This window comes from Pogoniulus pusillus, chromosome Z (assembly GCF_015220805.1).
Source record: "Pogoniulus pusillus isolate bPogPus1 chromosome Z, bPogPus1.pri, whole genome shotgun sequence".
NCBI classification, from domain to species: Eukaryota; Metazoa; Chordata; class Aves; order Piciformes; family Lybiidae; genus Pogoniulus; species Pogoniulus pusillus.
The window spans coordinates 59,289,833-59,306,128 of record NC_087309.1 but is presented as its reverse complement, the minus strand read 5'-3'; the positions used below and the strand labels follow the sequence as shown (position 1 = coordinate 59,306,128).

Here is a 16,296-nt window from a genome sequence, read left to right as displayed (position 1 = left end):
CTTGATCTAAGCGATGCTGCTCTTGCAGTAGGGCTGGACTAGATGATCTCCAGAGGCTCTTTTAGCCCCTACCATTCATGTGATTCTGTGAGACTTTAAAAGGAACAACATATTAAGGCTTTTTTTAAGAAAAAATATGCAGTGTATTAGTTCACTTATATGAGGCATTTTTCCAAAGGGAGAAGAGACCTTCATTGTTATGAAAATAGTCTGAGCAGAATATATACTGACTGTCCTATTCTGGGTGAAGACATCCTGTTCTCACAAATTCTACTGCTGTCTCATAGACAGAAGGAAAAGTGGCAGGAATAAAAATCTGTGTTGAGATAAGAAATTTAATGAGCTGATATGATGCACAGTTACCTTTTCATATTTTCAAAAATATTGCAGCAAAATGCAGAATAAGAAGCAGAAGCCAACAATGAAACATTTGTCCCCACCCAAACACACAGCAGACAGTCCAGTGGAAGAGCCCCAAAACCCAGAAACTGGAAGCCACAATTGGAACATGAGTTGTCTCATGTTACAATCTGAACTTCAAGCCATGCGATACTTTGCTCTAGCCATCACTTTAATTTTAAAGCTGGCATGATGGCAGCACAGTATTGAATATATTCATCAGCAGATTCAACTCAACCCATGGCACCTACCACAAATAAAATTTGCGTTTTTTAAGGTCACATATCATTAAGATGCTATGGCATTTTCTCACGCAATTTTGATCCATTCCTGTCCATTATTCCCTTAGTTAACTGCACATTCTGTCATTGCTTACCTTTATGTATAGACTTTGTTCCTGTGCAGTTCTTCTCATGTGTTGTTCTCATGCTGTTCTGTCAGCTGCAAACCCCCTATTGCTCAATGTTAGGTTCTCACTCAGAGTAAATATCATGGTCATGAGCATCAGTCCTTTGTTTCTTCTCTTTTCCTGTCTCCTGCTTTGCAGAGTTTAGTTAACATTACAGAAACTCAAAGGACAGTGAATAGCAACATAGCAGTCAATCAGCACATAATGGTCATACATGCTAAGCATACTGTAATCCACATTGATATCATTATTAGCAGGAATACCTTAATTGAGTGGGTCCCAGTTAAAATCATACAGTATTAGAAAAATGTCTGGTAAAACCCATCTTTAGTCTCATCACCAGCTATACTTTTCCTTCGTTGTCACTGTGAAATTTATCTCTTTCAGCTACTTATTTTTTTGTTTTGCTTGTTTGTTTTTGCTTTTCCTTTATATTTAGAATTGATATGTGTCATCAACAAGGAGGCACCTGAGTAAAGATTTGTTTGCCTCAGCATCTTTTGTGTAACAGGTACTCCACTGATTTCATTAACCATTATAGAAAACAGGTAATTAAATAGTCTGAACTTAGCACAACAGCCAGGAGACTCCCTGTCAGACACCCTGCACTTGACCAAGACCTGGTCTACAATGGGCTAGCACAGAAAAAGCTGAGTAGTAAGTTAACATGATTTGATCTTGCTTCCCATATGTAGATGACAGCAAGTTACAGAAGCTGCTATCAGAAGTCTGTGTACAGTACACATGGAAGTACCTCTCATGATTTGGCACTCTCAGCTCTTTCAGCCATCTGAGCAAATTCCAGCTGCTGCTACTGCCACTGGTGTAGTTTGAGGGTCACACTACCACTGACCTCCATCTGCTCCTGCAAACAATGCAGATGATGCAATAGTCACACAGTGTCTTAACAAGGAAATAACAATGGGCTTCTAGCCTGAGACAACAGACGTCCACCCTTCAATTATCCATATATATATATATACATATACACACTTATATATTCCAAAGTTATGCTACTAATTGAATAACTGAAGAAAGTATGACAAAAAATGATGCTTCCTAGAAGGTATATGAAATCAGAATTTAAAATGTGATCCTAATTATTTCATTGTTCCTAACAATTGAGGTACAAAATATTAGTTGGTCATCTTATAAGACATTAGCCTATAGTGTAAAAGTGGGTGCTACTGTCTCGGTTCTAATTTAAATTTCCAGAGGCTGAAAATAAATTTGATAGAAACAATAACAATTTTATAGAGTGACCTTCCCTCTTCCCCCATCTTTCCCAAAAGAAAAGGAGAAAAGTTTTAACAATAACTTTAAAAGGTATCTGAAGTTGGGAAGTTACAAAAGGAATAGGGAAGGGAAAGCAAATACAAAAATGTATAAATACAACCCAATTCTGGTGGTGATGGCTTTGTCCACCTCATGGGTGATGGCCACGTGGTAAAAACAAAGAGAACCAGGAACAGGATGGTGATCCCGGTATGCAGGGGGCAGAGAGAGAAACAGGAAATCCCCCTGTTTTTATGGATCATTAGACAGGAAGGGAGAGTGGGCTAACCATCACCTGGTGGTGTTCAGACCCACCCCTGGGGAGGGGTCAAGACCACCTAGGGTCAGGTTCAAGGTTACTCCCCCTGGAGGGTTAACCCTATACATTCCACCCTTTGGTTAGACCATTTCCACCTTCCTGCAAACAGTGTCCTTTTCAAAGACAGGAAAATGTGTCCATGTATTAAGAATTCTTAAAGTCCTTCTTGGTCCCTGGCTGTATCCCAAGGCAATGTGCTTCTCCAGTGCGGATTGGTGAGGTAAGGTGTGAGCAGGACAGGAACGTGGAAGAAGTATCACGGAAACAGAAACAGTTTTTGCAGGAAACTCGGGGAAAAAAGTAATTTCTCTCTGGAAGAAAAACATCAGGAACAGTCTATTGCTGTAGGCCATCAGAGAAACAGTTGTAGGTGAGGTGGTTGTATACATCCTCTGGAGGGAAAAATCAGGAACAGACTTTCACTGCAAGGCATCAGTGAAAAAAACTAGGTGCAGGGTTCTGTTGGACATCTCATTGTGATGATGTAGAACTCCTCTGGATCGCTGCTTGTGTGCTGTAGGTTCTGTTGGATACCATGTTGTGATGTGATGCTGTAGAATTCCTCTGGATTGCCGCTTTCGTGGTGTGGATTCTCTTGGATGTGTTGTGGTGAGGGTGTAACTAGAAAAACAACTTATAACTGCTTATGAGCTATAATCCAATTATTACACAACTATGATACAACTATGATATAAGATTACATGGAACCAACTCTGAGATTTAGACTTTTTCAGCTAAAGTGAGGTTTCTCTGTGGAACACACCCAATAGTACCAGTTTCAAGCATTACTCACTATGTATGACCAGGACTCTCTGCAGATAGTACTCCCTTGATAGGTTTGCCTCCAGAAGCAGGAACAACCCACACAGTTTTCCCCAGTAGACTTCTTTCACAGACTACAGGAACTCCATCTCCCTCAACTATGGGCAGTAGGACAGACTGAGCAGGACCAAGGCTGTTGACTGATCCCTAGCTGTTCACCAGCCAGGTGGCTTCTGCAAGATGTTTCTCCCAGTTTATGAAAGTTCCACCTCCCATAGCTTTCAGGGTGATTTTCAGGAGGCCATTGTGATCCTCAACCTTCCCTGCAGCTTGTGGGTTGCCCAGTTGCTTATGAGGTTGTTCTTGAAATGCGACCCATTGTCTGACTCAGTTCTCTCTGGGGTACCGTGTCTCCACAGGATGTGGCTCTGCAGACCCAGAATGGTGTTACGGGCAGTAGCATGAGGTACTGGGTAGGTTTCCAGCCACCCTGTGCTTCCCTCCGCCATGGTTGGCACATACTGTTTGCCACTGCAAGACCAAGGCAGAGTGATGTAATTGATCTGCTAGGCCTCCCCATACTTGGATTTTGACGACTGTCCCCTGTGCCACAAAGGCTTCATGTGCTTAGCTTGCTTTATGGCAGCAGAGACGTCGCAGTCATGGATAACCTGGGCCATGGCATCCATGGGTATGTCCACGGACCTGTCTTGGGCCTACTGGTATGTGGCATCTCTTCCTTTGTGGCCAGAAGAGTCATACGCCCACTGAACTAGGAACAGTTCACCTTTGTGATTCCAGTCCAGGTCTATTTGGGAGATGTGGGCAGCCAGGTCAGCTTGGTGGTTGTTCTTCAGTGGCTCTGCTCTTGGGGCTGTGAGCAATATTGTGTCTGATTTTAACTGGTAGCTTGTCCAGGTGTGCAGAAATGTCTTGCCAGAGGTCACCAGCCCAAATAGGCTTCCTCTTTCTCTGCCAGTCATTTTGCTTCCATTCCTTCAGTCACCCTCATAAGGCATTTGCTACCATCCATGAGTCAGTGTAGGTGTATAGCATTGGCCACTGTTCTCGTTCTGCAATGTCCAGGGCCAGCTGGATGGCTTTTACCTCAGCATATTGTCCGGATTTGCCTTCTCTATCTTTTGTCTCTGAAACTCTGTGTGTAGGGTTCCAGATGGCAGCCTACCATCTCCACTTGCTGCCTACAAGATGGCAGGATCCATCTGTGAACAGAGCATATCCCTTTTCCCCATCTGGAAGGTCACTGTATGGTGGGGGGGCTTCCTTGGCACAGGTAACTTGCTCCTTTTCTGATGGTTTTTCAAAGTCAGTGCCCTCTGGCCAGTGTGTGATGACTTCCACAATGGCTGGGCACTCAAAGGTGTCGTGGAAGGGTATTCTGCCACATACGCCAATTGCAGCAGAGGGGAGAAATTAATGTGAGAGGATATTTATAAAAATATATATATTTATTAACTTCAAAATTTTCAACTTTCACCACCCCCAACCACTGAACTTCAGTATTAATATTTGTTCTACATGGTTATGAAGACATTATGGGAATATATATCAAACATTAACTATTATAACAACTAGCGTACATTCAAACTATTAACAGAGAGATTATTTTACCCCGCAACTTAATGCCGCTTGGTATCTTTATATTATATGCTCAGCAGAGTGGGCTGAAAACTGGCAGGAGGCAATAGAAATTACAGAGGCATTAATTTATTCACAATTCTGATTAATTAGTAATCACCCTCCAGAGCTACGTCACAGTCTATGCCTGGTGTCTGCCTGTGGACTTTGAGGATGGAATCCTCCAGTTTCAGGGGAAATGACAGTCTCTGACCTTGTGCTGCTGATTTCTTCTGGGTGCTCTCTCCAGGAATACGTAGGCAGGATCTCAGGTGCAGAGGCATGCCGTACAGTCTGAGCATGGGTCCAACACTGGCTACTCAGGCCAATCGAATGCAGACAAGTGGCTCTGCTCCTGACAACTTGTGGCAATGGTTCACACTAGATAATCATATAAAGGCAGGCATAAGTGAGCTCTGCAAGTATATATGCAGGCAGGCAAGCAAGCAATGTGGGGGAGCAAGCAAGTAAGCCTGTGTAGCCCTATTTATTAAATGTGGGCCGAGAATAAATAATCTCATTGGCCACTAGAATGACAGTCAGCCAAACCTTACCACACTAGACAAAAGCCACAAGCCTAGCCTCCAAATATGGGAATCACGTGGGCCTAGCACTAGGCAGGCACGAGCTGGGCGTGTGGGGACTTACACAATCAGGTGTCCTGGGCAACTGACTTTATGGCACCAGGTCTGTTGTGCCCTTTTGTGCTCGTTTACCCCTGGTGCAGGCAGAGAGACATGTCCAGGCAGGGCAAGGCATAAATAACCCTGTGTTTGGGCCTACAGTCCCTCTACAACAGAGGGTCCCCATCCTAGCTCTCTGAGTTATTAGAGCCATCCACTTACTCCAAGTGGCACCTGTGGCATGGTGTGGAGTTGAACCTTTCCCTTCTAAACATCCAAGTCAGAATTGGAAGCCTTGGAGCTAAAAGGAGTGGTGACTCCGTCCCAGTCACCTCAGAAGTGTCTCTAACTCCCTCATAGGCAGCTAGGATTTCCTTCTCTGTGGGGGTATAATTGGCCTCTGAGCCTTTGTACACCTTGCTCCAGAACCCGAGTGGGCAGCCTAGTGTTTCATCAGGAGCCCTCTTCCATAAACTCCAGCTAGGACCGTTCTCACCAGCTGCTGTGTAGAGAATGTTCTTAATCTCTGGGCTGGTTCAAACTGGTCCCAAGGCCATGGCACGGACCACCTCTCATTTGATCTGATTGAGTGCCACCTGTTGTTCAGATCCCCACTCAAAGTTATTTTTCTTTCATGTAATGTCAAAGAGGGGTTTCACAATTTGGCTGTGCCTGGGAATGTGCATCTTCCAAGAGCCCACAAACCCCAGGAAGGATTGTGTCTCCTTCTGGTTAGTGGGTTCCGCCATAGTGGCCACTTTATTCACCACATCCATAGGGATGTGGCGTCGGCCATCCTGCCAGCGAACTTCCAGAAACTGGATCTCTCTGGCAGGCCCTTTCACTTTGCTCCTCTTAATGGCAAAACCAGCATCCAACAGGATATTAATGACCTTCTCACCCTTCTCGAAGACCTCCTCTGCTGTCTCACCCTATAGAATGATGTCATCGATGAATTGCAGGTGTTCAGGAGCTCCACCCTTCTCCAGTGCAGTCTGGATGATGCTGTGGCAGATTGTAGGGCTGTGCTTCCACCCTTGAGGCAGTCTGTTCCAGTGGTAGTGGACTCATCTCCAGGTGAAGGCAAACTGAGGTCTACATTCCTCTGCAATGGGGATGGAGACAAAGGCATTAGCAATGTCAGTTGTTGCATACCATTTGGCCTCCTTTGATTCCAGTCCATACTGGAGCTCCAGCATGTCAGGCACAGCTATGCTGATTGGAGGAATCACTTCATTCAGGCCTCTGAAGTCCACAGTCAATCTCCATTCCCCATTCTCCTTCTGCACTGGCCGTATTGGGCTGTTGAAGGGTGAGTGGCTCTTGCTGATGACAAGCTGCTGCTCCAGGCGATGAATCAGCTGCCATATGGGCAGCAGGGAGTCTCTGTTGGTGCGGTATTGCCTACGATGAACTACACAAGAAGCAATGGGTAACTTGGCATCCTCTACCTTGTGAGTACCAACCATGGAAGGGTTATCTGGCAAGCCAGGTATGATAGACAGCAGCTCTTTAACGGCAGTCTCTACAGCTGTTATACCAAATGCCCACTTGCTCCCTTTTGGGTCTTTGAAATACCCTTCCCACAGAAAGTTGATCCCCAGGATGCAAGGTACATCAGGGCCAGTTACTATGTTGTGCTTCTCTCACACATTCCCTGTGAGGCTTATCTCAGCCTGCAGCACAGTTAGTTCTTGAGACCCTCCTGTGACTCCTGAGATGGTAATGGTTTCTGTCCTCCTATGGCTGGAGGGTATCAGAGTGCATTAGGCACCGGTGTCTACCAAAGCTCAATACTTCTTGGCTTCAGAAGTGCCAGGCCATTTCACAAACACATCCCAATATACTCTGTTATCCCTATTCTCCGCCTGGCTGGAGACAGGGCACCTCTAATGCTGGGAACTGTGACCACAGGAAGCACATGGACCTGAGTTACGGGCCTGATCACCACTTGGGCAAGAGGGCTGCCTGCAGGACACTGGAGCAACCTCTCTTCTGGAGGAGTTATTCCCTGTGTTTGCCCCCTGCAGTTCTCTCACTCTGGCCCATAGAGCTGAGGTGGGCTGGCCATTGCATTTGTCCATGTTCTCCCCATGTTCACACAGTGAATCCCTAGATGTTCCTTGTCTGCTTTGGACTGGTCTCCTATGGGGAGGAGGAGGGGTACTGTGGTGGAGGGTTGCACAGGCCCCAAATGACCACGTTTACAGATCTACTCATGTCCAGACTTATGCCCTCAAAAGGTGTTGCCTTGCCTAAGTTTGAGCAAAACAAGTTAAGAGGGACAAAGGGGGACAATAGAACTGGTGCCTTTGAGTCTGGGTTGCCTGCTTGAAGGTTGAAGTAAACATGTTTTTTAAGCTCATGTGCCTAGGGTGGGGATCCGCCTGACCCCTCTCCATATTTGGGGGTACCGGACTGTGGTGGAGGGGCAGCAGCCCCAAAACTGAGGCCTCTCTATGCCTCTACATGCCCAGATATGTTTTTCTGCCAGGACCCATGGCAGTAAATAGGTTGTATAACAAACACAGGCCCAGTCTGTGTACCCCTGGGGTCTGCCCAGGTGATCCCCTAATTGGGAGGGTCCAGGCAAACAGCGACTGCCTATTAAGGTAAGGTTTGGCTTGCTGCCAGCCTGATTGGTCACTTTAGATGGCCAAATGAGCCACGAATCTAGGCTCAGAGTCTATAAAGAGGGGTGCAAAGGTGCACCACGTGTTCAGAGCATTCAGAGCATTCAGAGCATTCAGAGCGTTCAGACTTAGAGGACCAAGCTCAGCTCTCTGATCCACATAGCAGCACAGACCTGCTTGCATGGCCGAGACACAGAGTCAGGACTTACTCTCTTGAAAACATTACTGAGGCTCAGAATTCTTGCATTGATCTCAAGGCGCAGTTAAGCTGTTTGTGAACCCTTTGAGAAGCAGAGTGCATGCACGCATGCATTTGGTACATATATGGGGAGCCGAGAGCCCCCTGCTTAAGCGTAGAGCAGCCATACATACTGGCTTGCTATCTTGCATTTGTCTACGGAGCTCAAGTCTCCCTACAGCCCGGCAGACCCTGCTTGCCCAGCACAGACTGCTTGCCAGCTGTCCTGTAAGCCTGGAAAATTCTAGGCCCAGCAGACCTTCAGACTGTCTGCTAATCTACAAACACAGCCTGCTAGCTGTGAGACTGATTGTCAGAAGCTACACAGACAAATGCTTCTCCTGCACTTGGAAATCCTGCCAGCTGATCATCTCTGGACACATGGCATCCAGAAGCAGCAGCACCAAGGCAGAGACCACTTCACCCCAGGAGAGAAGGTTAGAGAAATCCTGTTTACCCCAGAGACTGGGAACACCTTATCATTTTCCTGCAAGCTGGGACAGATTCCAACTTCACCAAGACACGAATAATGGGCACACACTGTGACACATTCCCGGGAGGGTGATTAATGACTAATACTTAAGAGCCACACATCTAAGCAAGCTTTAATTCCTTTGTAATATAAGTTACCTCTGTCTTAAGAGCAGACAGAGTTTCAGCCCTTGTGGGGTAAACAGTATAATTGTTAAGAGGCATTAAGCCTAAGGGAATCTTTCTCTCTGTCTATAGTTGTTGATAATTTGGTATTTCAATTTAATAATCCAATCCCTGTAAATATATCCCAACTGTTTTCATAATCTTGCACGACAAACCTAAATTACATAGTGGTTGGGGATGGTACAAGTGGACAAGGAAACAGATGAGATATTTTACAAACAGCTGGAGGCTGTCTCAAGATCATCAGATCTTGTCCTTGTGGGTGACTTTAGCCTGGGAACTTAATTCAGCAGAGAGGAGACAGGCCAGGAGATTTCTAGAGCACATGGAGGACAGCTTCATGACCCAGCTGTTGAGTGAGCCTACTAGGAGTCAAGCTCAGCTTGACCTGCTGCTCTCCAACAGAGAAGGGCTGGTGGGAGATGTGACAGTGGGAGGCTGCCTGGGGTGTAGTGATCATGAGAGAGCTTTCAATATGCAGGGAGATAGGGAGGAACTATAACAGAACCCACACCTTGGACTTTCGGAGGGCAAACTTCAGTTTCCTCAAGAAACTTATATCCAAAGTCCCCTGGGCAGCAGTCCTTGAGAAAAAAGGGGTCCAGGATGGTTGGACCTACTTTAAACAGGAGCTCCTGAAGGCACAGGAGCTGGCAGTTCCCATGCGCCGAAAGATGAGCGGGCAGGGAAGGTGACCAGCCTGGATGAGTAAACAGATCCTGAAGGAATTGGGGGAAAAAAAAGAGGGTATATCACCTTTGGAAGGAGGGGAAGACTTCTCCTGATGTGTTTAAGTAGGTAGCCAGATTATGTAGGAGAAAAATTAGAGAGGCTAAGGCCCAGATAGAACTTAGGCTGGCCACTTCCATGAAAGATAATAAAAAGCACTTTTATAAATTTATAAATTCTAAAAAGAAGGGCAAGAAGGGCCACCACTCCTTACTGGACCAGGAAGGGAACGCTATAACTGACGATGAGGAAAAGGCTGAGGTCCTGAATGCCTTCTTCACCTCAGTTTTCAACAGTAAGGAGGAAGGAGTTCAGGGCAAGTTGCCTCTTAGAAGTCATAGAATAGAAGTCATAGAATCAACCAGGTTGGAAGAGACCTCCAAGATCATCCAGTCCAACCTAGCATCCAGCCCTAACCAATCAACTAGACCATGCCACTAAGTGCCTCATCCAGTCCTTTCTTGAAGACCCCCAGGGACGGTGCCTCCACCACCTCCCTGGGCAGCCCATTCCAATGGGAAATCACTCTCTCTGTGAAGAACTTCTTCCTAACATCCAGCCTATACCTACCCTGGCACAACTTAAGACTGTGTCCCCTTGTTCTATTGCTGGTTACCTGGGAGAAGAGGCCACCCGCCACCTGGTTACAATGCCCTTTCAGGTAGTTGTAGACAGTAATAAGATCACCCCTGAGCCTTCTCTTCTCCAGGCTAAACAGGTCCAGCTCCCTCAACCTCTCCTCATAGGATTTGTGCTCCAGGCCCCTCACCAGCTTCGTTGCACTTCTCTGGACATGTTCCAGCACCTCAACATCTTTCTTGAATTGAGGGGCCCAGAACTGGACACAGGACTCAAGGTGTGGCCTGACCAGTGCTGAGTACAGGGGAAGAATAACCTCCCTTGACCTACTGGCCACACTGCTCCTGATACAGGCCAGGATGCCATTGGCTCTCTTGGCCACCTGGGCACACTGCTGACTCATCTTCAGCTTACTATCTATCAGTACCCCCAGGTCCCTTTCCTCCTGACTGCTCTCCAGCCACTCAGTCCCCAGTCTATAGTGCTGCTTGGGGTTGTTGTGGCCAAAGTGCAGAACCCTGCACTTGGCCTTGTTAAATCTCATCCTGTTGGTCTCTGCCCACCCATCCAGCCTGTCCAGGTCCCTCTGCAGGGCTCTCCTACCTTCCAACAGATCAACACCTGCTCCCAGCTTGGTGTCATCTGCAAACTTACTGATGCTGGACTCGATCCCCTCGTCCAGATCATCAATAAAGATATTGAACAGGACTGGGCCCAGCACTGATCCTTGGGGAACACCATTAGTGACTGGCTGCCAACTGGATGTGGCACCATTCACCACCACTCTCTGAGCTCTGCCATCCAGCCAGTTCTTGATCCAGCACAGAGTGAATCTGTCCAAATCATGAGCTGCCAGCTTGGCTAGGAGCTTCTTGTGGCAGACAGTGTCAAAGGCTTTGCTGAAGTCCAAGTAGAATACATCCACAGCCTTCCCCACATTCACCAGGCGGGTAACCTGATCATAAAAGGAGATCAGGTTGGTGAGGCAGGACCTGCCCTTCCTAAACCCATGCTGTCTGGGCCTGATCCCTTGGCTATCCTGTGGGTGCTTTGTGATGGCACCCAAGATGACCTGTTCCATGACCTTGCCTGGCACTGAGGTCAGGCTGACAGGTCTGTAGTTTTCTGGCTCCTCCTTACGACCCTTCTTGTGTATGGGAATCACATTGGCCAGCTGCCAGTCTTCAGGGACCTCTCCAGTGAGCCAGGACTGCTGATAAATGATGGAGAGTGGCTTGGCCAGCTCAGCTGCCAGCTCTCTCAGCACCCTAGGGTGGATCTCATCCGGTCCCATGGACTTGTGAGGATCCAAATGACGCAGCAGGTCCCTTACTGCTTCACATGGATCAGAGGGGGACTGTACTGGTCCTTGACTCCATTCACCACTTCAGGAGTCCAGCTGTCCTGGAGACAACCTGTCCCACTAGTGAAGATTGAGGCAAAGAAGGTGTTAAGCACCTCTGCCTTTTCCTCATCCTTTGTCACTATGTTCCCCTCTCTATCTAACAAGGAATGAAGGTTGTCCTTGGCCCTTCTCTTGCCATTCATATATTTAAAGAAACACTTTTTATTTTCCTTCACAGCCGTGGCCAGCCTGAGCTCCAAGTGGGCTTTTGCCTCTCTAATTTTTCCTCTACAAGACCTAACAACTTCCTTGAACTTCTCCTGGGACACCTCCCCTCTTTTCAAAGGTGATACACTCTCTTTTTAATCTTTAATTCCTTCAGCAGCTCCCTGCCCATCCAGCCTGGCTGCCTCCCTCGTCGGCTCGTCTTCCGGCTCAATGGCACAGCTGCTCCTGTGCCTTCAGGAGTTCTTTCTTGAAGCAGGTCCAACCTTCCTGGACCCCTTTGTTTTCAAGGGCTATTTCCCAAGGAACTTTCTGAATTAGTTGCTTAAATAGGCTGAAGTCTGCCCTTCGGAAGTCCAGTGTGGAGGTTCTGTTGATGCCCCTCCTGGTTTCTCCATGGATTGAAAACTCTATAATTTCATGGTCACTGGACCCCAGGCAGCCTCCAACCACCACATCCCCTACCAGCCCCTCTCTATTTGTGAGCAGCAGGTCAAGCAGGGCTGCCCCCCTGGTAGGCTCACGTAACAGCTGGGATAGGAAGTTGTCTTCCACACATTGCAGAAACCTTCTAGACTGCTTCTTCTCTGCAGTGTTTAAGTCCCAGCAGATGTCTGGTAGTTTAAAGTTGCCCACCAGAACAAGGGCAGGTGATCTTGAGGCAGCCTCCAGTTGCTTAAAGGGCAATAAATCAACCTCTTCTTCCTGGTTGGGTGGTCTGTAACAGACTCCAACCAGGATATCAGCCTTGTTGGCCTTCGCCATAAGTCTCACCCATAATGACTCAACTTGATCATCCTTGATTTCCACCTCCATGACATCCAGAGCATCCCTAATATACAGCGCCACTCCCCCACCCTTTCTTCCTTGCCTGTCTCTCCTGAAGAGTCTGTAGCCATTGATTACAGCACTCCAATCATGTGAGCCATCCCACCACGTTTCAATGATGGCGACAATATCATAGTTTTCCTCCAGCACCAGAGCTTCCAGCTCCTCTTGTTTGTTACCCATACTGCGTGCATTAGTGTACATGCACTTCAGCTGGGCTGCTGCTTTTACCCCTAGCTCTAACCTACCATCCTCAATTCCCTTTGATTTATCTCTGGTGCTGTCATGTTTAACCCCCTCCCCCTTCCATTCTAGTTTAAAGCCCTCTTAATAAGCCCAGCCAGCTTATGTGCCAGGGTCCTTCTCCCCTTTTGTGTCAGTTGTATCCCATTTGCTGACTGCAGACCTGTGGCAAGATGAAGTTCCCCAAGATCAAAGAATCCAAAGTTATGTTGAAGGCACCAACCTCTGAGCCACTTGTTCATCAATTACGCTTTCCTATTCTTTTCTGTATTCCAGCCTGTAACTAAGGGTATAGATAAAAAGATTACCTGTGCCCCTGCTCCCTCAACTGCTTTCCCCAGTGTCTTAAAGTCCCTTTTGGTAGCTTTTAGCCCTCTATTATTAATCTCATCATTCCCTGCCTGTATAACTAATAAGGGATAGTAATCAGAGGGCTGCACTACAGTAGGCAGCCTCCTGGTAACATCCCTGACCCGGGCTCCAGGGAGGAAGCAGACCTCCCTGTGGAAGGGGTCTGGCTGGCATATGGGGCCCTCTGTTCCCTTCAGAAGGGAGTCACCGATAACAATTACCCTCCTTTTTTTCTTCTGGGTACTTGTTCTGATGCGAGGGGGCAACTGATTTGTCTCAGTTGCCCTCCCAGCCGGTGATGCTTCTGCCGGCTCCAGGATCACCTCATCCTCAACCTCTAGTGCCCTATATCTGTTGTGTAAGGGCAGCTGGGGATGTGAAGATGGCTGGAAGGGTTTTCTCTTGCCCCTTCTGGCAGGCACCTGCATCCATTCTCCTTGGTTGCTCTGTTCGTCTCCCTCTGGCAAGGGGGACTGCAGAGCATGGTGCTCTCTTTTACATTCACATTCACTTTCAGCCTTCAGGCGTTCCACCTCTCCCTTGAGTTCAGCCACCAGGTTAAGCAGACTATTAATCTGCTCACACCTAATGCAGCCAGCGCCTGTGTCTCCCTCGACTTCGAGTGCCAGGCTCCAGCACTCGTCACATCCAGTCGTCTGGACGCCTGCATTACTACAGGTGGGCTCTGTTTGGGTGCCCACAGTTTTACAAGTATTATACAGCTTGGACCTAGTTCAAACCATGTCTGGCTTTCCTGAAGGTCCGCTGCGAGTTGTTAGGTGTGGTGGGTTTGTTTGTTTTTTTCCCAGCGTCGCGTGCTGCGCTGCACTCAGCAGAGACAGCAGCTAGCTCCTCGTTTAAATCTGCCTCTCACCAGGCACTGCCCTCTGACTCACCTTCCTGCGAGCACTTAGCGCCTGCCTGCCGCTCCCTGCCTTCCGCTCCCTGCCTCCCTCTGGGCTCCTCAGATCGAGAGAGCCTCAAAATGGAGGAGAGAAAAGGCTTCGAGAAAGCGCGTTTCAGCTGAGCTAGCCTCGGTCCTGCTCTCTTGCCAAACCAGGCTGTGGTTCGGTTGAACTGGGGGATGGGGTCAGGGTAAAGGGTTGGACTCGATGATCTATGAGGTCTCTTCCAACCTTGTTAATACTGTTATACTGTGAAATTCGGCCTCATATATCATTCCCCCAAAACCCAGATGAACCCCTTCACAGCAGGTATGGCAGTGTGTGTTCCTAAAAGCTGAGACCTGTACCCATTCAGAAGGTGAGGAGTAATCATCCTCTGCCTTCTGCAATTCAGAGACAGAGGCCTTCAGCTCATGCTTCTCTTGGGTAAGGGTTTCCACAGCTGAGATCAGGGCCTTTCTGGAGACACTGTCTTCGTACTGCCTCACATCATTAACAAATTCCCTGATCGTTGGAAGATTGTTGGGGTCTCTGCCCAACAGCAGTGCTCCCAGTGTGTGTGTGTATGTGGAAGGGGCACACTGGGTCAGTTTCTTTAAGAGGGCTGGCTTCATGCAGACATCACCAGGGTCCAGAGGCATCTGGCCACCTGTATAGATTATCTCCTGTACAGCCATTTGCCTCACGTACATGATACCCTGTTCCATATTTGTATACTTAAGGGGATGGAAGATCATGTCATCCTTGGAGGGGCACCTGTATCTCACAGCTGTGAGGAGTCTGGCCCAAAGTATGTGAGTGCCAGCCAGCCTCCCCAGCTCTTTATCTACACCCCCGTCCCTCAACAAGGACCCCAACTGCTTAGCCTGCCTTTGATCTAAGTCTACAGTTTCTGCTCCTCCATCCCAGCAGCTCAAAAAAACAGGCTAAAAGAGATTGCCTGTTTGCCCTAGCATGTTCCTGCCTTGTTTGTCTGATTTCCTTTCTGGGCATAGAGCTCATAACTGTAACTCTATTATCAGATCCATTGCTAGTTGATGCACATTGCTGGGGGGTACTGGTTCCTTGCCCTGGGTCTGTGTCTGGTAAAGGGCTTGTGGTTAGTGTTTTTGTGCATTGCTTGGTGGCAGGGGCCAGACAGACAGGGCTGCTTGTCTGTGGGAGTTGGGCTCTGGGCGGGACCTGGGGTGGAGTTTGGGCGGAGATGCACTCGGGGCAGGGGCTACCTGGCCCCCTGGGCTGCTCATAATCACCGAGCCAGGGCCAGTCTGTGAGTATCTGCAGCAACACCCTCCACAGCAGCAAGTACCAGGTGGGCCACCCCTCCTCCTAAATGATTTAATGGCCCCAGCTGCACGCGGTTTCCATGTGCTGCAGCTTGAGCATACAATGTAGCCTCCTAGAATAACATTTAAACACAGTGCAAAAACTGCTACCAAGTACAATTTTTCCCCAACAATATCTGGAGCTTCTATGTCCCAGCACACATACTCAGAGTGGTTCCATGTTTCAGAAGCATTTCTAAACACAGATTTCCAACAGAATTCAGGAAATATGCATACGCCCACACAGGCAAATTCTTAGAATATTCCCAAGTCCTATCAATCACTATCCAGAAAACACGGTAACTTATAAACTGCAAAATCCATGACCAAAACAGCCATCGAAATGCTTGGATTATTAAAACTCTCAGAACATCAATTTTTAACTTCCAAATCTTGTCTAAAATAATGCTTTTCTACCTAGCCCCACGTTGAGATGCCAAATAAATTGTCTCGGTTCTAGTTTAAATTTCCAGAGACTCAGAAAAAATTGATAGAACCAATAACAATTTTATAAAAGTGCCCTTCCTTCTTCTCCTTCTTTCCCAAAAGAAATGGATTAGATGGAGAGAGAGAGAAGTAAGCACACCCAAATAAATCAATCTCACTCAATTTGGAAGTTAAAATGAAAAAGTTTCACAATAACTTAAAAAGGTATCTGAGGTAGGGAAGTTACAAAAGATTAGGGAAGGTGCCGCAATGAAGAGACGGGGCAACGACTTGATGCAAGCCAAAAATCCACTTTATTAGAAAAATAGGCAGGTATATATTGTATCAGAAGGGCTAGCATGTTAATCATTGATTGGATAGAATTAC

The 16,296-nt window shown here is 47.4% G+C and overlaps 1 protein-coding gene across 1 annotated transcript; it reads right to left on the bottom strand.

Annotated features, from left to right (window-relative positions):
- Positions 1-6,492: 6,492 nt before the first annotated feature.
- On the bottom strand, positions 6,493-14,850 carry LOC135192945 (uncharacterized). The gene is made up of 5 exons (XM_064176332.1): positions 14,506-14,850; positions 11,686-11,884; positions 10,551-11,629; positions 9,468-9,672; positions 6,493-7,004 (listed from the first exon to the last, which is right to left on the bottom strand). The coding sequence occupies exons 1-5, from the start codon at positions 14,848-14,850 to the stop codon at positions 6,493-6,495; spliced, it is 2,340 nt and encodes a 779-aa protein (XP_064032402.1).
- Positions 14,851-16,296: the final 1,446 nt, after the last annotated feature.

Bases quoted from the DNA above. Each gene is read 5' to 3' on its own strand.
- LOC135192945 (XM_064176332.1), bottom strand. From the start codon at position 14,850: ATGTACGTGAGGCAAATGGCTGTACAGGAGATAATCTATACAGGTGGC. The intron at 11,885-14,505 runs GTACAGGTCTCA...AGAGGAAAAATT, and splicing joins ACTCCTCACCTTCTGAATGG to AGAGAGGCAAAAGCCCACTT. The intron at 7,005-9,467 runs GTGTGGGTTCTG...TTCTGTGGGAAG, and splicing joins TTGCCCTCCGAAAGTCCAAG to GGTATTTCAAAGACCCAAAA.